At 40.3% G+C, this 22,454-nt stretch overlaps 1 protein-coding gene across 4 annotated transcripts in view; it reads right to left on the bottom strand.

The window, feature by feature from the left end:
• Positions 1 to 17,563, bottom strand: part of LOC126458591 (protein CLEC16A homolog) — a 243,512-nt gene extending 225,949 nt beyond the window's left edge. For all 4 annotated transcript variants that reach the window (XR_007585664.1, XM_050095734.1, XM_050095735.1 and 1 more), the window contains exons 1-3: positions 17,222 to 17,563; positions 5,417 to 5,545; positions 5,192 to 5,325 (exon numbers count right to left, since the gene is read on the bottom strand). Coding sequence is in view for 3 of the 4 variants with exons in the window: in XM_050095734.1 (XP_049951691.1) it covers positions 5,192 to 5,325; positions 5,417 to 5,545; positions 17,222 to 17,295 (337 nt within the window). In the remaining variant the exon portion in view is untranslated. The remainder of the gene's footprint in view (positions 1 to 5,191; positions 5,326 to 5,416; positions 5,546 to 17,221) is intronic.
• Positions 17,564 to 22,454: the final 4,891 nt, after the last annotated feature.

The raw sequence follows: 22,454 nt of genomic DNA, 5'->3' as shown, positions 1-22,454 counted from the left end.
GTTGTTCTGGCACATTATTGTCAATTGCCCTTGCTTGAGATATGCATAACATGTGTTGAAAAAATGTGGCCACTGGTGACATTGTTGCTGCATCTAACACTTGGGACATGACTTGAACATAAATGACAATGAAAACAATGCTGAGGGATGGTTGCCTCTCATGTGCCACAAGTACAGAAAGTGAACGCTGTCCATCTGTACGCCTCTTCCATCCGAAATGTCCGGCGCAGTGGGGGAGGGGGGGGGGGGGGGGGACTTCTCTCATTATCTAAGCTAGGTTAGGTTGCACCTGTTTACTGGTCTACTGAAATCTGCTTCTTTACTCAGGTGTCACAGCCTGATTGCCACCTGAGAGACTGAGTTATTTGCCAACGTCTGAAAACTCATTTTGATCAGTCGCAGATACCTCAATATTTGCAATCGTACTTAACTAAGGGTCTGATGACTATGAAACTCTAGTCAGGTTCTCATTTTCGAGTGCTAATCTTACAATTACCTCTTATTACGGAATCAATCTATAAGACACCACAATTACGCTATTGGCCATTAAAATTGCTACACCACAAAGATGACATGCTACAGACGTGAAATTTGACCAACAGGAAGAAGATGCTGTCATATGCAAATGATTAGCTTTTCATAGCATTAACACAAGTTTGGCACCAGTGGCGACACCTACAACGTGCTGACAAGAGGAAAGTTTCCAACCGATTTCTCATACACAAACAGCAGTTGACCAGCGTTGCCTGGCGAAACGTTGTGATGCTTCGCGTAAGGAGGAGAAATGCATACCATCACGTTTACAATTTTGATAAAGGTCGGATTGTAGCCTATCGCGATTGCGGTTTATCATACCACAACATTGCTGCTCGCGTTGGTCGAGATCCAATGACTGTTAGCAGAATATGGAATCGGTGGGTTCAGGTGGGTAATACGGAACGCCGTGCTGGATCCCAACGGACTCGTATCACTAGCAGTCGAGATGACAGGCATCTTACCTGCATGGCTGTAATGGATCGTGCAGACATGTCTCGATCCCTGAGTGAACAGATGGGGACGTTTGCAAGACAACAACCATCTGCATGAACAGTTCGACGACATTTGCAGCAGCATGGACTATGAGCTCGGAGACCATGGCTGCGGTTACCCTTGATGCTGCATCACAGACAGGAGCGCCTGCGATGGTGTACTCAACGATGAACCTTGGTGCACAAATGGCAGATCATCATTTTTTCGGATGAATCCTGTTTCTGTTTACAGCATCATGATGGTCGCATCTGTGTTTGGCGACATCGCGGTGAACGCACACTGGAAGCGTGTATTCGTCATCGCCATACTGGCGTATCACCCGGTGTGATGGTATGGGGTGCCACTGGTTACACGTCTCCGTCACCTCTTGTTCGCATTGACGGCACTTTGAACAGTGGACGTTACATTTCAGATGTGTTATGACCCGTGGCTCTACCCTTCATTCGATCCCTGCGAAACCCTACATTTCAGCAGGATAATGCACGACTGCATGTTGCAGGTCTTGTACGGGCCTTTCTGGATACAGAAAATGTTCGACTGCTGCCCTGGCCAGCACATTCTCCAGATCTCTCACCAATTGAAAATGTCTGGTCAATGGTGGCTGAGCAACTGGCTCGTCACAATACGCCAGTCACTACTCTTGATGAACTATGGTGTCGTGTTGAAGCTGCATGGGCAGCTGTACCTGTACACACCATCCAAGCTCTGTTTGACTCAATGCCCAATCATATTGAGGCCGTTATTACGGCCAGAGGTGGTTGTTCTGGGTACTGATGTCCCAGGTTCTATGCACCCAAATTGTGTGAAAATCTAATCACATGTCAGTTCTAGTATAATATATTTGTCCAATGAATACCCGTTTATCATCTGCATTTCTTCTTGGTGTAGCAATTTTAATGGCCAGTAGTGTAGTACTTTCAAACTTGCATTTATGGATGAGCCCTTGTAAGTCCACTATCCAAGAAGCACAAGACTTATCATTACACTTCCTGTATTAGTTAAGCTGCAATCTTGCTCGCACAATATGCATCTGGAGACAGAAATGCTCCCTCAACAAATTCCACAATTTGTCAAGCTCTAATGCTTAAGGGTCCATGAGTGTTCACAGCTTTTGCACATTCTTGCACAAACTGCTACTGCTATGTAGCAAACTGCTGTAGCCTGCAGGATCTGTTATGTTGCTTACCTTGCAATACAGCAAAAATGTACATAGGCAGTTTTCCCACTTCTCTACAGTGTTGTCAAGCAAAGTGAATGGCAAGAGTGGGTGCAAAGATTATTCCATAGATGCTTGCCCCCCATCGGATGCATAAATCACATTTCAGATCAGCTTTGCATTTTGTTTGAATATCTCCCACACCTGCTTCTGCTGAAGTTGTTATTGCAGTCGATATGTTGCTGTTGTTGTTGCAGTCACTTCAGTTCCAACTATTGTTGCAGCTGCATCTCTTCTAACTGTTTACAGTGCCAAAGCTAACAAAATCATTTTGAGTTAATTGGCATGTGACAGTAAGCCCTATCACCACTTTACTAATGCACAAGCCAGATTGTGTGTGTGTGTGTGTGTGTGTGTGTGAGGGGGGGGGGGGGGGGAGAGACAAGTCAGTTTCTGAGAAATTGGTGTCTGGCTGGAAAGACTGAATGGTTGATGGCAGTAACTGTACAAAAATCTGACAGGACAAACCAAGAGTAACCCAAAACGTGAAATCCAAGAATTGTCAATGACATACACACACAACCACATTAGCATACTGAGAGAAAAACCAAGATCAAACAAATAACTGTGTACGAAAGTAAAGTTACCAATCAGAAACATTCAGAATCATCAACACAACTGGATTAGAAAAGCCTGCACAGTTTCCTACCATCAAACGGCCACCAGAGGCTATTGCCAACTGACAAGAAGTGCACAATCCCACAGTAAGGACACAAAAGCAAACAACTCTGAATGGCCAATGCTGGTGCATCCAGCTCGATCTCGATATCATGGTCCAGTGTAGGTACTCAACTATTCATAGGCCATAAAGAGGAATTCTTAATACTAACTGGGAATCCTAAATCCATCCCCTGGTTCAAATTCATTGATGAGATCTTCATGGGACTCTCTCTACATTCCTCAAGAACCTCATCATCATCATCATCATCATCATCATCTGTTGTACTTGGTCCTCTTCAGCACAACACACCACCTTCCTCCATGCCTGTCTCTATCTCACAGATGGCTCCATCAGTAACTCCATCCTTATCAAACCTAGCATTCACCAACAATACCTCCATGGCAACAGCTGCCACTCATTTCACAACAAAAAGACCCTTCCATACAGCCTAGCCACCCGCAGTTGTTACATCTGCAGTGACAAGCAGTCTCTCTACAAACAGTGAAGGACCTTGCTGAGGGCTTCACAGGCCAAAATCACCCTCCCCACATAATCCAGAAAGCGATCTCTCCTGCACTGTCTCCTCTCAGTGATTTATCATCCCACATGTACCTACTGACTGGCTACAAAAGAGTACTCTCCTACATGAATCAGTACAACTCCAGACTGCAACAACTGAACCATGTTCTCGCCAGGGTTTCAACTACCTCTCATCGTGCCCTGAAATGAGGAATATTCTCTGCACTATACTCCCACCATTCCCACAGTGGTATTCTGCCATCCACCTAAACTGCATAATGTCCCTAACCCACCACTGCTCCCAACCCCTTGCCCCATGGCTCATATACCTTTAATGCTCCTAGATGCAACACCTGTACCATATACATCCTCCCACAACCTTCTACTCCAGTTCCATCACAGGGTTTTTCTACCTAGTCAAAGCTGAGGGCACCTGTGACAACTTTGTTACAAACACTGTGAGCGTGAATGGCCAAGAGGACACTGGATCACCCAGTTGCCGACCATGCCACAGAACACAGTGTGACTGACTACAACCACTGTTTCACAGCCTTTGCCATCTGGATTCTTCCAAACAACATCAACTTTACTTAATTGTGCAGGTGGGAACTCTCTTAAAACATATTCTCCATTCCTGACACTCCCTGGTCTCAACCTCAACTAACCTGTGTCCAACTGTATCTAATCCCTTATCTGCTCCTGCTCAAGCCTAATATCTGCCTGCTATCCACACAGAGCACCTGGATAGCCTTTCACCTTCGCTGCTTCCCACCTCTTCTGATTTGCTCACAAATATAGCAACCCAATGCTGTACACAACAGCCCACTATCCCGCCATCCTGTAACTACATTCCATCACACTATCAGAGGTATCACAGCATCTTCCCCCACCTCTACCCTGCTATCCCTCCCTCTCCACACCCCATGCTTCTTCTGTACCCCATTACTCACCCTGACCAAAAACGCTGCTCACTTTACCCAGAGATATGCTCACTGCACTCGCACCTCAACACAGAGAGATAATGTTGGTTGATTTGTGTGTGTGTGTGTGTGTGTGTGTGTGTGTGTGTGTGTGTGTGTGTGTGTGTGTGTGTGTGTGTGTGTGTGTGCGCGCGCGCATGCATAATGCCTTTTCCATCATTAATTAATTATATATGAATGACTAATTAATGTATCTGAAAACAAAGATGATGAGACTTACCAAACAAAAGTGCTGGCAGGTCGATAGACACACAAACATACACACAAAATTCAAGCTTTTGCAACAAACGGTTGTTTGTGTGTGTATCGACCTGCCAACGCTTTTGTTTGGTAAGTCTCATCATCTATGTTTTTAGATATATTTTTCCCATGTGGAATGTTTCCCTCTATTATATTCATATGACTAATTAATGTCTAATACAAATTTCTTTTCACATTCTTACATGTCATTATCTCTGAGATACTCAGTGTCAATAGCATTCTGTGCAAGTGTTGTTCACCATCTCTTACATCCTCAGCAAAATTTGTCATTTTCCTTATGCTCGTCTTGATCTTTTTTGGCCTTACATCTTAGAGATGAATTGTTTTGAGCTGCATAACAGTTTATCTTAAAAACCCTAATAGGGATGCTAATTTAAGTACTTACACAAATTTTGTTACTATTTTAGTTTTTAACATAAATCAGAAAGGTCACGGTTTAGCTACATAATCAGTAAACATGAATAGGCTAACCCTATATTTAAAGCACCAAACCAATACAAAATAAACTTAAACAACTGTACTCACACAAAGACGTTTCATTTCGAATATTTTCAAATAAAATATTTAAGGTCTGCAGTAGCTGCACACAAACATAGCTTCCACATTTTTGCTTCATTATTTTTAAAAAGAAAGACAGCATGTTTTTTTCCAAGAAAAAGCTGAAAATATAATGTAAAATATTACTAAACTGTACAGTACTTCCCAAATAACACAATACTGTCACTGTAATTCTCAACAGGGAATACTTACTCAAAGACACTGCTGTCATTTTGGTCACCCCATATTAGTATTTCAGCAATTGACCTCAATGTTTCTACAAGAAGTCCTCTATTTGTTTCTGACACTGATTGGTTTTTAGATAAAACATTGTACAGGTACCTGAAACAGTGCAATTTTATGGTATGCTTTTTAATTCATAATACACAAAACACAAACAAAATTTGGAAGTCAAATGAGACTGCACACAATGAATATGGCTGAAATCACTGTAGGGAAAAGTGAGGCACATTTCAACCAACTTTAGATTACAATTTTCTCATATGGAACACAATATTTTATTTTTTGTAACCAGTACTGTCTATTAGCCCCTAGTATAGTAGGATGGACAATTTGGAAAAAAAAAAAAAAAATTCAATGCTTCCCAGTAGCAAACAAAAGGCTAAATTTCAAATTTAAGTCAAAACACATTCTTACTGGAATATACCCCTACCACGGAGCACTTTTCAACATGGGATTGGGTACTTTTCAGCACCTAAATAACAACAGCTCTGTATATTTTTAACCAACTACACATATTTTATTGGTGTAACAGGCCTATAATATATGTGCAAATACGAATGCAGCAAAATTACTGATATAAAATCGAAAAAATAGAAACAGAATTGGCTGCCTTAATTTTACTTTGTAATTCCGGCCTTTTCTCTTATTTTTGCCCCACAAACAGTAATCTGTTGTCCTTCCCTGTACACTTCACAAGTTCAAAATCATTTATTTGATAGTCTTTAAATCATCATCATTTTAAGTCCATGAAAGCTACCATCAACCTGAATGTTGGTTTGAGTACCAGAATAGTTTACTAGCTATGGTCCTATAGGAGGTGGAATGCCACTACCTTTGAACTGACTTATCCACCCAATTACAGAGGGACCAACAGTTAACATGGATCCTGAATCACTATGCAATTCGGCACTTTTCTCATTAAAAACCATCACCAGATGTGTAAAAAGTGATAAATGACAGATTAAAATCTTGATACTGACAAGAAATCAAACCCGTGACCTCTGTATTTGTAGTCTGGCACCTAGCACTGTGCCACTAAGACAGAAATCTTCTACAAAAGGCTTCATTACTCAACTTTTTCAGCACTGGAATGGCTGTTTAATTGGCCTATAAATAATCACGTTCCCAAGCAGAACAATAACTGACAACACATCCATTATAATCCATAAGAGTATTGCTATTCAATAAATATTGTTTGTGGTGTGCAAAATAATAGTTAAATTTTGTTTTCAATAGCGCATACTTAATATGAACTGACGTAAATGAGATTATTTTGCCCACTTAACTCAGAAATTCTTCACCTAAATGTACTAAATACCACTCAAAACACTTTCTCTAAAAGTAGTAAGAATGCTTTAACCTTGAGGATTGATTTTAACCCTGTTAAATGTACCCCATCCTACTTAAACAGTTTATTTTTATATGAAATAATATCATATATTACTATATGGAATAATGCCCACAAATTGTTTCCTTTTAGATTTGGGTAACATGGTGAGAACTTGCAAAAACAGGTGTATTGAACTAGAAGCGATTGAGGAAAAGAATGCAAGGCCATGAAAGCTGTAGAAGATCATATCCCTTGGAACTGCTGCAGATCTACATGAGAAGCAGTATTCTGAATTCTTTGGTGTATTAAGAAACGGTAAAATACACAAGACAGAAAATTTTCACTCCAAATGAAGAATGTCAGCTTTATGATTACAAATGCAAATGGACAATGTACGTTTTCTCTACTTAGTGTTCAACCCTGGAGTTGGTTTGTAGCAGTATGCCACTCCCTTCTCCTGCCTCCGTCCTCTTCATTGCCGCATATGCTGTACATCCCACATCATTCACATCTGCTGTTGTACATCCTTGGTTGTCCCTGGTGATTCCTTCCCTTAATAACTCCTTTTGCTATTGTTCCAATGATTTTGTTGCATCTTAAAATGAGTAATTTAACTTTGTCTCTTCCTGTTTGGATGTGCCTTTGTGGCGGTCTGGTTTCCTGCACTCTTCTCAGCACCTTAGATTGATAACACACATCTCTCCAACAATCATCATCATCCTGCTGTAGCATGGAATCTTCATGGCTTCTAGCTGTCTTCTATCTTGTTTTCCTATTGTCCAAGTTTCACACCTGTATATGATTAGTTTCCTTACTCCAGACTGATGTTCTTGCCATTGAGTAAATTCTTTCTAAAACTAAATTCAATTTTCGCCTGCAGTCTTCCGCTCACAATTTCTTTCCAGCTTCTATCATCCCTTATGATCCTGTACCCATACCTCTATCATTTCTATTCCCTCTCTTGCAATTCTTATTTTTGAAGGTCCACATTCTTCTTCAGTACTGCATACTGTCACTTTAGTCTTCACCTGTTTACTCAATGATTACAGAAGATCCTTTCCAATGTGCTGAGGACCTTCTCTACATACTCTTCCTTTTCCATGATTGTTGTTATTGTGGTCTTCAGTCCAAAGACTGGTTTGATGCAGCTCTCCCTGCTATTCTATCCTGTGCAAGCCTGTTCATCTACAAACAACTATTGCAGCCTATCTGCAAACAACTACTGCAGTCTATGTCCTTCTGAATGTGCTTTTGGAATATTTCTATGGTTTTTACCCTCCAAGCTTCCCTCCAGTGCTAAATTAGTGATCCCTCAATGTCTCAGAATGTGTCCTACTACCAATTAAATCTATTTTCGTGTCAGGATGTGGCACAAATTTCTTGTCTTCGCAATTCTATTCAGTACCTCCTCATTAGTTACTCAATATAATCATCCAATCGTCTGCATTTTCTGTAGCAGCACATTTCAAAAGCTTCTACTCTTTCTCATCTAAACTTTTGATCATCCATGTTTCACTCCTATATGTGGCTACATTCCATACAAAAAATTTCGAAAAAAATTCCTAACGCCTAAATCAATATTTGATGTTAAATTTATTCTCTTCAAAAATGCTTTTCTTGCCATTGTCAGTCTACATTTTATATCCTCTCTACGTCGGACATCATCAGTTATTTTGCTGCCCAAATAACAAAACTTACCAACTACTTTAAGTGTCTCATTTTCTGATCTAATTCTTTCAGCATCACCTGACTTAATTAAACAACAATTATTCTTGTTTTACTTTTGTTGATGTCCATCTTAGATACTCCTTTCAAGATCCAGTCATCATCATCAAAAGCCTTCTCTGAGTCTACAAATGCTATAAATGTAGGTTTGCCTTTCCTTAACATAGATTTCATAATCAGATTTTAAACTGTTATACATTTCCAGGGGCGGATTTGGAGTCTTATCACAATTTATTGGTTATGAACTGTTGATTTAAACTGAAGAAATTGCAAAAAGAAGGAAACTATGGAGATGGATCTTGGGTAAGTTTAAAGAACCACAGGTTGTTGAAAGTTTCAGAGGGAGCATTAGGCAACACGTGACGATAACAGGGAAAAGGAATACAATAGAAGATGAATGGGTAGCATTAAGAGATGAAATAGTGAAGGCAACAGAGGATCAAATATGTAAAAAGACATGCCTAGTAGAAATCCTTGGATAACACAAGAGATATTGAAGTTAATTGGTGTAAGGAGAAAACATAAAAATGCAACAACTGAAGCAGGGGAAAGGAAATACAAATGTCTAAAAAATGAGATTCACAGAAATTGCAACATGGCTAAGCAGGAGTGGCTACAGGACAAATGTAAGGATTTAGAAGCATATATCACTAGGAGAGTAATAAATACAGCCTACAGGAAAATTGGAGTGATCTTTCAAGAAAAGAGAATCAGCTGTATGAATATCAAGAGTTCAGACGAAAAACCAGTCCTAAGCAAAGGAGGGAAAGCTGAAAGGTGGAAAGAGTACATAGAGGGTCTATACAAGGGAGATGAACTTGAAGGCAATATTATAGAACTGAATGACAATGTAGATGACGATAAGATGGGAGATATGATACTGTGAGAAGAATTTATTGAGCAGTGAAGGATCCAAGTCAAAACAAGTGTGCAGGAGTAGATGACATCCTGTCAGAATTAGTGATTATGTTGGGAGAGCCAGGCAGGACAAAACTCTTCCATCTGGTGTGCAAGATGTTTGAGACAGACGAAATACCCTCAGACTTCAAGAAGAACATAATAGTTTCATGTGATTTTTCAACTTCTCCCGGCGTATTTCTTGCTCGAACAGTCCAAAGGTGTACTGTCGGTCCATAGTGTCCAAGGGGCACAATATTTCGGTGATCAGACATGTCGCCATCGTCAGGTGTGCTGACAAACTGAGCTCCTGAGGGCGGGCAGCCGTCCTAAATCCCCTTCCCCTGTAAGGCATTTTCACCACGGTCTGCGTGTTGGCGGTTACTGAGAGGCTGGCGGCAGCGTCTGTGGTGGCGTCGGTGTAACTGCCTCGTCCGCCCTGGTCGCTCGTTCATTTTCTTTGCTGAGCCTCTTTTTAATTAGACTCAGTGCTGGTCCCTATGCCCTGCTGAGGTTATAGCCTCAATCTCTGTTGATGAGTCCGTCCATGGTATGAATTTCAATAGCCTCTCTAACGACGTTGTCCCAGTATTTAGATGTCTGTGCCAAGACCCTGGAATGTTGGTAATCCATTTCATGTTTTTCGGACAAACAGTGCTCATCTGATCACAGAAATATTGTGCCCATTGGACACTATGGACCAGCAGTACAGTCATGGACTGTTCGAGCAAGAAATATGTCAGGAGAAGTTGAAGAATCACATCATATACCTCTACAGGGAGGAGATGTATCGCAGCATGAAGAAATTCGACAATCTGCGCCACCGAAGGAGCCGTTTGCTGAGTGCTTTTGCCTTTCTGAAGAGATGTCGTGCCGATCAGGTTGTGCCAAACTTTGCTAAGGTCATGCATCACATCGACTCTGCAGCAGCTAAGAGAATTAAGAAGCATGCTAGCCTCACCTTGGGTCATGAGAGGGTGCACTTTACCCACCGCAGCCTTGAGTACAACTCCCAGGAACTGCTTAAACTACATCTACAACTAGCCAATCATTTTAATCCCGGGACCTGGGACTGGATTGATGGTGTTACCTGGGTGACCACCAATGTTGCACATAAGAAGGCCTCAGGACGTCAGATATCTAAATTTTCTCGTCTCTCTGACAAACCATCGCTGGAGGCCCCACGCAAGACGGTCATCAATCTCACGGACATTGAGCTGACTGGTGATGCAGTCTCTGTTCTGGAGGAGGGACTTAATTTTGCACCCACACCTAGGTTCATGGCGGTAACGGACATCGACAGTGCAGTTGAACAGGTTGCTGCGCGACTACCACCTGAAGCACCCGAAGAAGTGCGCCGGGAAACCTGCCGTGCTCTGACGACAACTAAACCGATCAAGTCGAATATTACCAGGAAGAAGAGGGCAGCCATTCGAGACCTGAGATAGAGCCCTGAGATTGTTGTCTTACCAGCTGACAAAGGCAATGCTACAGTTGTCCTTTCCCATAAGGACTACATTGACAAGATGCAGAGCCTGCTAAGTGACGAATCTTACAGGAAGATCAACGCTGACTCCACAAAGAAGGTGGAGAACAAGATTAGGGCTCCTCTCAAGAACGCAGATTTACCGGAGGGTGTCGCCAAGAAATTGACACCTCAAGGACCTGTACCGCCAAGACTTTATGGACTCCCTAAAGTCCACAAAGAAGGGGTGCCGTTATGCCCAATTGTCAGCAACATTAGGGCATCTACATATTTGCTGGCCAAATACCTGGCAGAACTACTAAGCCCTTATGTGGGTAAATGCCCTCATCACATTCGGAATTCTATGGATTTCGTAAAACGTCTCGAGAACTTCAAGCTGAAAGGCTCAGATATCCTAGTGAGTTTTGATGTTGTCTCATTATTCACCAGGGTGCCTCTTCGAGAGTCAGTTGACCTCATTGCACAGAAATTTGACGAGAAGATGACCGACCTTCTCAGGCATGTTCTGATCTCCACGTATTTTCTGTTTAATGGAGAATACTATGAGCAAACAGAAGGAGTCACAATGGGGAGCCCACTATCACCTGTGGCCGCGGATTTCTATATGGAGTATTTCGAGGAGGAAGCTTTGGCGTTATCCAAATGGAAACCTACTTGTTTCCTATGTTAAGTTGATGAAACATTTGTGATATGGCCCCATGGAAGAGACAAGCTTATAGACTTCATTACACACCTGCACTCCATACATCCGAACATCAAACTCATATGGAGACAGAAGCAGAAGGAGGTTAACCATTCCTGGTCATCATGGTCAAAATAAGAGCGGATGGCACCCTGGGCCATGGGGTATACAGGAAGAAAATGCACACCGACCTGTATTCGCATGCAAATAGCTACCACCACTATTTGCAGAGGTATAGGGGTACTAAAAACACGGTGCACAGGGCGTGTACCATCTCGGACGCAGAGAGTCTGCCCCATGAGCTGGAACACCTCAAAACTGTATTTCGGAAAAATGGGTACTCGGAATAGCAGATCAGACGCACTCTCCGCCCCACCTCTGCAGTACAGCGTGTGGAGACGGAGGAAGCAATAGCCACAGTCTATATACCGTATACTGGTGCACTATCGGGGAAAATAGGACGAATATTGAGGAAACACCGAGTAGGAACTGTCTTTTGCCCGCCCAATAAAACACGCGCATTACTGGGAAGTGTCAAAGACGATCTTGGTTTGCAGAAGGCCGGCATAGTATACCAGATTTCCTGAGAGTGTGGGAAGACTTACATCGGACAGACAGTGCGGACAATAGCAGATCATTGCCGAGAACATCAGAGGCACACTCGACTTATGTACCCCAACAAGTCAGCAGTCGCAGAGCACTCTTTGTCCAAAAATCACGAAATGGACTACCAACATACCAGGGTATTGGCACAGACATCTAAATACTGGGACAGCGTTGTTGGAGAGGCTATCGAAATTCGTACCAGAGATGGACTCATCAACAGAGATTGCAGCTATAACCTCAGCAACGCATGGGAACCAGCACTAAGTCTAATTAAAAAGAGGCTCAGCAAAGAAACGAACGAGCGACCAGGGCGGACGAGGCAGTTACACCAACGTGTCCATTATAATTATCCGGGCTGTTATGCCGTGGTCGGTTGATGAATTCTGAGGTGATTCCCAACGTTTCGTCTCCGACTGCGGGAGACATCTTCAAGGGGGACCGTAGCTTGATGGAAGGTCCAACACACACACTGGCTCGCTACTGACTGCCACAGCATGGTGATGTTTATGTGGGTACCACCAAAAGAACTGTTTCTAAACGTTTGGAAGAGCACAAGGGAAATTGTAGAAGAGGAGAAATGGAACGATCAGCTGTTGCGGAGCATGCTTTCCAGCCAGGGAACCACAATATTCGTTTCGAGGAGACGCAAGTACTAGCGGCCACGAGCGGATACTACGAAAGGCTCTACAGGGAGGCAATCGAAATCGCTAAACACCCAAATAATTTCAACCGAAAGGAGGAGGGCGTCAAATTAAACGGTATATGGATGCCGGTGTTAAAGATGATGTGTACCACTCGTCCACTACTGGGTGATGGCAACGGCGATCGACATTTTCAAAACACGTGACGTCACGCCGCGGCGCGGGGGCACGCGGACACGGAATTTAGCGGCAGTCAGTAGCGAGCCAGTGTGTGTGTTGGACCTTCCATCAAGCTACGGACCCCCTTGAAGATGTCTCCCGCAGTCGGAGACGAAACGTTGGGAATCAACTTAGAATTCATCAACCGACCACGGCATAACAGCCCGGATAATTATAATGGGACATGATATTTCCGGCCGTGAAAGTTTACATTTCAGTATCAGTTACACCAACGCCACCACAGATGCCGACGCCAGCCTCTCAGCGACCGCCAATGCGCGGCCATGGAGAGAACGCCTCGCGGGGGAAGGGGATTTAGGACGGCCGCCCGCCCGCCCTCAGGAGCTCAATTCGTCAGCGCACTTGATGATGGCGACATGTCTGATCACCGAAATATTGAGCCCGTTGAACACTACGGACCGGCAGTACACCCGTGGACTGTTCGAGCAAGAAATACGCCGGGAGAAATTGAAGAATCATACGGAATTATAATTTTCTTCTTGAAGTCTGAGGGTATTTCACCTGTCTCAAACATCTCGCACACTAGATGGAAGAGTTTTGTCATGCCTGGCTCTCCCAACATAATTACTAATTCTGACAGGATGTCGTCTACTCCTGCACCCTTGTTTTGCCTTGGATCTTTCACTGCTCAATAAATTCTTCTCGCAGTATCATATCTCCCATCACATCATCATCTACATTCTCATTCAGTTCTATAATATTTTTTTAGACATATTTATTTCCTTTCCCCTGCTTCATTTGTTGCATTTTATGTTTTCTCCTTACACCAATTAAATTCAATATCTCTTGTGTTATCCAACGATTTCTACAAGGCATGTCTTTTTACATATTTGATACTCTGCTCTCTTCACTATTTCGTCTCTTAATGCTACCCATTCATCTTCTATTGTATTCCTTTTCCCTGTTATTGTCACGTGTTGCCTAATGCTCCCTCTGAAACTTTCAACAACCTGTGGTTCTTTAAACTTACCCAAGATCCATCTCCATAGTTCCTACCTTTTTGCAATTTCTTCAGTTTTAATCAACAGTTCATAACCAATAAATTGTGATAAGAATCCAAATCCGCCCCTGGAAATGTAAAACAGTTTAAAATCTGATTATGAAATCTGTGTCTTACCAAATGTTACATAATCAATCTGAATCCTTCCGGAGTCTCCAGGTCTCTTCAATGTGTGCAACCTTCTTTCATGATTCTTAAACAAAGTGATAGCAATGATTAAATTAGCTCTGTACAAAACTCTGTCAGATGGCTTCCTCTTTCATCCCTTTCCCCAGTCCATATTCACTTACCATGTTTCCTCTTTTTTTCCCCCTATTATCGAATTTCAATCCCCCACTGCTACCAAAACTTTCGCCTCTCTCACTATCTGTATAATTTTTTTTTATCTCGTCACACATCTCTTCACTCTCTTCATCACCTGCAGAGCTTGTTGGCATATCAACTTGTACTTCTGTGGTGGGTGTGGGCTTCGTTTCTATCTTGGCATTCACTATGCTGTTCATAGTAGTTTACACACATACCTATTTTTTATTTATTATGAAACCCACCCCTGTTTGATTTTGTATTTTTAACCTTGTATTCTATTCCTCCTGTCACCGAACATTACTAATTCCCACCACATCTAACTTCAACCTATCCACTTCCCCTTTTAAATTTTCTGACCTACCTGTTTGATTAAGGGATCTAACATTCCACACTCCAATCCATATAACGCCAGTTTTCTTTTCTTCTGATGACGACACCCTACACCCTCCTAAGTAGTCCCCACCCAGAGATCTGAATGGGACCCAAGAGGATTCCACCATTACATTATTAAAAGTTAGAAATAAGAAGAATCAACTGATTAAAAAAAATCATAGCTTGTATACACGTATGCAAAATGGGTAGGCTCAAATATTACAAAGTAGTTGGAAAGCATATAGAATAGCTGACACTGACTGTAACAAGGATTTAACGAGTCTGTACTAACAGGTCAATTTACAAAAACTTGAAACCAACTGATTTCAACAGAGAATATGTCAAAGAATTTTTTGACTACTTTGAACAAGTTATTCATTCAGATCATTCACTGAAGACTGAATATATAACCTGGACATTGTAGCATGTGTTTGTATGCTGAAGTAAACTGCAAAACTGAATGTGAACCTAACACAAATAAAGAAAACCCAGGGTTTTTTTGTGGAAGTCTTTGGCATACAGAAAAAAAGCAAAGAACTGCGAGCAAGTACAACTGAAAGAAATATGAAGAAAAAGATATCTGACCCTCTCAAACGCAGTGAGGAAAAATACAACTGGGAGAAGAAATGGAAATCATCCATAACTTAAAAAAAAGTGAATAAATAAAAAATATGAATGCAAGGTTGCAAGAAAAGTTATAGCCTACTCCATGATCTTTCAACAGTTTAGCTTTTCTGCACGATTCAATACCATAGATAAGATTGTGAAAATACAGACTTAAAAATGACAATCATTTAAATATTACAATTAAAGGATATTGATCCTGTGGAGTTTTCAGGGAAAAGACAACAAAGTTGTATTTGTAGGAAAATTCTATTTCTATTTTTTTGCATTTTATATCAATAATTTTGCTGCATTTGTGTTCATGGATAGAATGTTGGCCCACTAAATCAGTGGAATATATGCTTAGTTGATATAAAAATAAAAAGAGCTGTTATTATTTAGACGCTGAAAGATACCCCTTCCGCTGTTGAAAAAAATCCATGGTGGGAGTTACTCGGGACTGTGATATAAATTTACAAGATGTCCAACACACTACAGTAGTGTAACTAATGGTCCTACTTAATAAAAATTAATTTTTGTGCTTCACAGGAAAAAATATATTAATCTTCAATTGGTTGAAATGCAATCCTCTCCCCCTTACATCTGATTAAGTGGTAGTAAAAAGTGTATAATATCAGCATTTTATTTTCTTGCTAGAACATGGATCCGTTTGTAATTTGCACAATCAAGTGCTACGTACACAACAATCTGCAAATTGATTGCAGTACCAAATCAAGTGCACAAAAACTAAGACCTAATATGATATAACAGTGACTATTCAAATAACGCAAACCATAACATAGATGTTTTCTTCAGCCAACTTAAAATGAATACAGTAACACTGACATGCACTAGCTGTACCCCATAACAGTGACATTTGTTGGTACATATACCAAACATACATAACATAGCTATTCACTACACAATCAGTTCAAGTAAAAATGTGTGTTAGATTTCAGTTATGACAGCACTTGGTCACAATAGTCAAGATTAGGTATTTTGTATATGATAAATTTATTAAAAGTGCATAACAATATTTCATTCTGGCAGCATATTAATTCTGTAAATATTAGCAGTTCCAGTTTACTCTAATATAATCACCTATTTTGACAAAATGACCAGGTAGTTAAGTATTATATTCAAATGTTTTATGTTTTTTATGCTATACTTTTTGACATGTTCCACACCCACGAGAATCATCTCAGCTTCTGGTCTATGGAACTACAACTGAATCTAATCTAATTTATTGTAGCTTTTCATTTATACTATAACAGCAAGAGATCATTAAAAATTTCAACACTAGTTCCTGAAAAAACGCTAGTTTTTTTTTTGTTTTGTTTCTTTTCCTCCATTAGGAGATTAAAAAAATAATCTGTTAAGGAATTCAAATTTTTAATGATCAACTGCTATTACAATGTAAATAAATATCAGGAATAAACTTGCTGCTGCAAATAAATATACGTGTTTATCATACAGCTTATGTCAACAGTATTACCAAGTGCTTTCACTAACGTAAATTAATATTTTGAATAAATGTCTCAGAAATCATTTTTATCTGTATGTAAATGTTAACTGTGGCCTATGCATTCTTTATAAAATACCAAATGTCACACAGTTTTGTAATTCATGATTTTTTTATGCAATTGTTGAATGTGATACTGTATAGAATACGGCTACTACATCTACTAATACTAATTACAACAACAATAACACTAATAACGCTGCTGTTGGGTGTCGTAATACCTGGGAAACAGCGAAATCAATTTTAGTTGTTGGATATTTAGCACAACTATGATACATCTTTCCTACGTGTACACGTTACAGGATACAATGTCCATTGCATTCAAAAGCTAAACTAGAGAAAAACTCGGAACGACAGCTACTCACTTAAGATGTTCCAATGAATGTGGATTTTTCGGTTTCCATAAGCCGCCTCCAAACCAGCTTCTACTTCTGAACATTTCGGCGAGTCTCTCGGTGGGTGACAATCACGAGAATAACTGAGTCATAATGCATTAACCACAAAACCCATTTCAAGCGTAACTCATTAAAGGCTGGGGGATGTCACTCTCGGCAAATGTATTTAAAGGAACATCATCGTTTCACACACAAAACAGAAAACACTTACACTCTATCTATAAGGGATATGCAAATACGAAAGCAAACACTCCCTCTCCACCACCATCGTAGGTTCTAACACTGTTGTTGTTAACCCGCTTGACAGCAATACGTCACGTGATGCATAGGTGTTTTATCTTTGTTCGCCTACATTTCTGATTTCATATCAAGGAGTCATGCTCTATAGTTCTCGCCATATGATCTATGGTTCACACGATAGATAGATTATAAGAATCTTTGAAGTGAGCATTCGGATGGGCACAACGAGAACTCTGTCCGCAACATCTCCTGCAGTTCAAGTCACGTGATTTTGGGACCATGCAGTTTAACCTATATATCGCTCATCGTACTTTGAGGCTTATTACCTTGCTGCTACATATAGATCACATTTAGAAGCACCGTGAATCTTTGTATACCCGTTTTACAGACATCTTAACAGTTTGATATCAGGAACTTAACTTAGCTTAAAGATATGAGGAGCAATTGTATTGTGCCTTTTCCCACAGTGTCATAGCACAGCACTTTATTTACGTTTTCCGACAACAAGGTAAGAGGTGACAGCCAACAATATTTTATTTACGTTTTCTGCTTATTCATACTGTCGAATCTCTATTCTAATTAATTACGCTACAGTGACACTGCAGAAGCTGACGAAGTGTCACCAAACACAGTGTATTTGAAACTATGAAACTGTTACACTAAATACAGTAAGCGATCTGCGCCACCTACTTATCCATTATTATTTTCAATTTCTCTTTATTTACTCTTCTACTCTTTATGCATAAGAAAATATCTATGATCATAAAAGTAAAACCATACACTCTGCACAAAAAATTAAAAAAAAACAATACAATATCAATGATCGAATATTGGAATAATAAAAGAACTCACAGCCAAAAATATTTCTTTAGGTTTTTGTTGCACTGATTCATGTTACCGAATCTGTTCTGATTAATTACGTTACAATGATACTGAGTAGGAAACCGTCTCATACAGAAATACTTAGATACACACATGGATTTGAGAACCTGCACAAAGTGTAGGATATTAATCAGACTGTCATGTACGAATTTTACCTGCATTTGAGCATAGTACTAATATGTATGCACTGACTGGAAGTTTACTCAAAGACACTTGCAAATTTATCTAGCAGTATCTCATAAACAAATGGCCATAAAATTGTAGAAATTATCTCTACAATACAAGGACCTAGCCAAAGGGAGGAGGGTTTCCAGCAGGTCTGGACCCTCCTTCCCCTCCCCCATTTCCAAGAAGAAATGTCACTCAACCGTTTTTCCATGTAGTGAAATTTAAAGATATTTGTTTCTCAATCACATGACGAAAAAGGGATGCACACTATTAATAGTCAGCAAGGCCAATGATAGATTTAAACCATCTATATATCCATAGTATAATCGGCTGTCGCCCGTCAGTGTTTTAGCCATGACAATTAATGGCCCTGTTTGAGGTCAGGCGTTGTTAACTCAATCAGTGCAATTCTTACTTGCAGTTGAATTTAATGTAAGTGCTATTGTTTATTGTTTTTGTGTTGTGTGCTGCTGTGATAGTTTCTAATAATGGGTCATTTGGTGATGCGAAAGGAGAGGAAAACCGTGTTTGTTTTGCCACTAGCGTTGTGGAAAGTTAAAAATGAACGTGCACTACGAAATTAGCCCAATTACATATCTATAGCAGTTTAATGCTAGCACTGGAGTCATTATTTGAAGGCTGGTAGAACTTTGGAGTTGCAATATTTCAGTATTTCACAAGGCAGCAGAGCAGTAAATGCAATTATATACAACATTAAATGAAAATAAGTGCATAAATCTGCATTTGGATTTGTCTGTGAAGCCCAAAAATCGCGCTGAATTACCATGCAGAATTAAATTTTAAAATATGCATGGATTCATACATAATTAAAGAAGAAACTTGCAATGTCAGAATTCAATCATTTTTGTGACACATTTTTATTTTATTTTAAAACAATGTACAACAATCAGTTTTTTCAACTTCTGCGCTGAATTAGGGTAGCTCTCTGCTTATTGAGCCACTACGCTAGCAATCCCTGAATCCAGAAGGCAAAGTGGTTTGAATCAAACTGCTGACAACCTTGAAAATGATTTTCTGTGATTTCTCATTTTCAGTTTGGCTACATGCTGAGGTTGATCCCTTCTATAGGCCATAGCCAATTCCTTCTGAATACCCTTCTTTCCTGAAAGATTCCAATTCCCTTAAAGATATAGCTCCTCTGCTTCAATGAAAATGGGTGCATTGAAGATGTGCCAAGCATTTGTTTGGAGAAGCCCAGCTATAAAAGCCATATGATAAATAAATAATAATCCAAATTCTCCTTATTGAGGCTCAGGAATTCATCTTCCAGGACATTCTTTAACTCAGAAAATTATCTTCCATACATGGCATGAAGCGACAGATGCATACTTAAATGAGGATATTTGCAAAAGTGTAAGCTTGAATAATTCCAGATCCTTTGCATTTGCCACCAAAAATTATTGTAGCTTCTCTGTCGAACTGAGATCCCTTTATTCCAATAGCCCTGTCGATAATAATCAAGGTGTCCTAAAAAATTAGCACTATGTGTTACTGATCACTCCCTCAGCTCAAATTGAGACTGAAAGATGAAGAGTGTAAAATATCCTTGGAGAGTGAATGGCGATTGGAGCATGACTGCTTCTTAGTTGTTTGGCAAAATACAACACTCCTAAGTATAAAGACTATGTCTCCATTTGGTGAAAACTCCGAGATCATTTTGGAATGAAATAGTTTATCGCTCTACATGGAAATTTTCAGAATGAATGAAAAACCTGAGTCTTTTTATGGTCCTCTTTAACATATCAGACCCCTCCCCCCTCCCCACTTTTGGCAAAATCCTGGCTACATCCTTGTACAATACAAGACATATAAAGTGCCTCATACATTTGTTTTACATAGCTAGGAAAATTAAGTGGTGTTCCTTTTATATATTTCTCTTTATATCTGTAGCAACAACTATACTGCACTAAAACTCAGACATCCAGAAATGTATGTAAAACAAGGCAAATACCTGTAATATTCAAGTTTCGCTATTATCGAAAACTGTAGGTGAGCAGAGTCGTCCCACAGTCACCTGACTATCCTGGTTTGATGCACTTACTCCAAAGATAAACATACTCTATGGTTCACATTAGTGGTTCACACTGTGATGCACTTATTGCTAAATAAGTGCACAAACACCCAAAATTTCCCTTAAAGAGGGTAGCCCTAAATATTATCTGCATTTATCATAAATTAAGTCTGTTATCGAGTTTGATAACAACTATAACTAAACCCTGAATGTTTTAGGAAAATAGTAGTTTTTACCACACCCATTTTTGTGTTGCCTTAATATAAATCTTGTTTTGTGTATTTGCGGCAATTCTTATAGGGAATTATCAACTTTTTAGCTAAACATCTTAAAAGACAAGACTTAGCAATCATACAGAACCACTCGCTCACCGATAGATTGGAAAATTGCGCAGATCACACCAGTGTTTAAGAAGGGTAGTAGGAGTAATCCATCGAACTACAGTTCTATATCAATGACGTCGGATTGCAGTAGGGTTTTGGAGCATATATTGTACTCAAACATTATGAGTCACCTCGAAGGGAACGATCTATTGATACGTAATCAGCATGGTTTCAGAAAACATCGTTCTTTTGCATCGCAGCTAGCTCTTTATTCGCACGAAGTAATGGCCGCTATCGACAAGGGATCTCAAGTTGATTCCGCATTTATAGATTTCCGGAAAGCTTTTGACACCGTTCCTCACAAGCGACTTCTAATCAAGCCTGTGGGCCCGAGGTGTATCGTCTCAGTTGTGGCACTGGATTCGTGATTTCCTGTCAGGAAGGTCGCAGTTCGTAGTAATAGATGGCAAATCATCGAGTAAAATTGAAGTGATATCAGGTGTTTCCCAGGGAAGCGTCCTGGGAACTCTACTGTTCCTGATCTTTATAAATGACCTGGGTGACAATCTGAGCAGTTCTCTTAGGTTGTTCGCAGATGATACTGTGATTTACCTTCTAGTAAGCTCATCCGAAGACCAGTATCAGTGGCAAAGCGATTTAGAAAAGATTGCTGTATGGTGTGGCAGGTGGCAGTTGACGCTAAATAACGAAAAGTGTGAGGTGATCGACATGAGTCCCAAAAGAAATCCGTTGGAATTCGATTACTCGATAAATAGTACAATTCTCAAGGCTGTCAATTCAACTAAGTACCTGGGTGTTAAAATTACGAACAGCTTCAGTTGGAAAGACCACATAGATAATATTGTGTGGAAGGCGAGCCAAAGGTTGCGTTTCATTGGTAGGACACTTAGAAGATGCAACAAGTCCACTAAAGAGACAGCTTACACTACACTCGTTCGTCCTCTGTTAGAATATTGCTGCTCGGTGTGGGATCCTTACCAGGTGGGATTGATGGAGGACATCGAAAGGGTGCAAAAAAAGGGCAGCTCGTTTTGTATTATCACGTAATAGGGGAGAGAGTGTGGCAGATATGATACGCGAGTTGGGATGGAAGTCATTAAAGCAAAGACGTTTTTCGTCACGGCGAGATCTATTTACGAAATTTCAATCACTAACTTTCTCTTCCCAATGCGAAAATATTTTGTTGAGCCCAACCTACATAGGTAGGAATGATCATCAAAATAAAATAATAGAAATCAGTGCTCAAACAGAAAGGTTTAGGTGTTCGTTTTTCCTACGCGCTGTTCGGGAGTGGAATGGTAGAGAGATAGTATGATTGTGGTTCGATGAACCCTCTGCCAAGCACTTAAATGTGAATTGCAGAGTAATCATGTAGATGTAGATGTAGACAATCAGTGATCTTAATTTAAAGTTGTTTACTGCCTTGTAAAACATTGCACCAGCCGAAATGCAGCCCAACTGTGAATGCTGTTCTTGAACATGCGATGAATTGGCTGATGTTTGAAAGCAGCTGGAAATCGCCCTAACTACTGTCAAA

This window comes from Schistocerca serialis, chromosome 2 (genome assembly GCF_023864345.2).
Source record: "Schistocerca serialis cubense isolate TAMUIC-IGC-003099 chromosome 2, iqSchSeri2.2, whole genome shotgun sequence".
Lineage (NCBI taxonomy): Eukaryota > Metazoa > Arthropoda > Insecta > Orthoptera > Acrididae > Schistocerca > Schistocerca serialis.
This window is presented reverse-complemented; position numbering and strand designations above follow the sequence as displayed.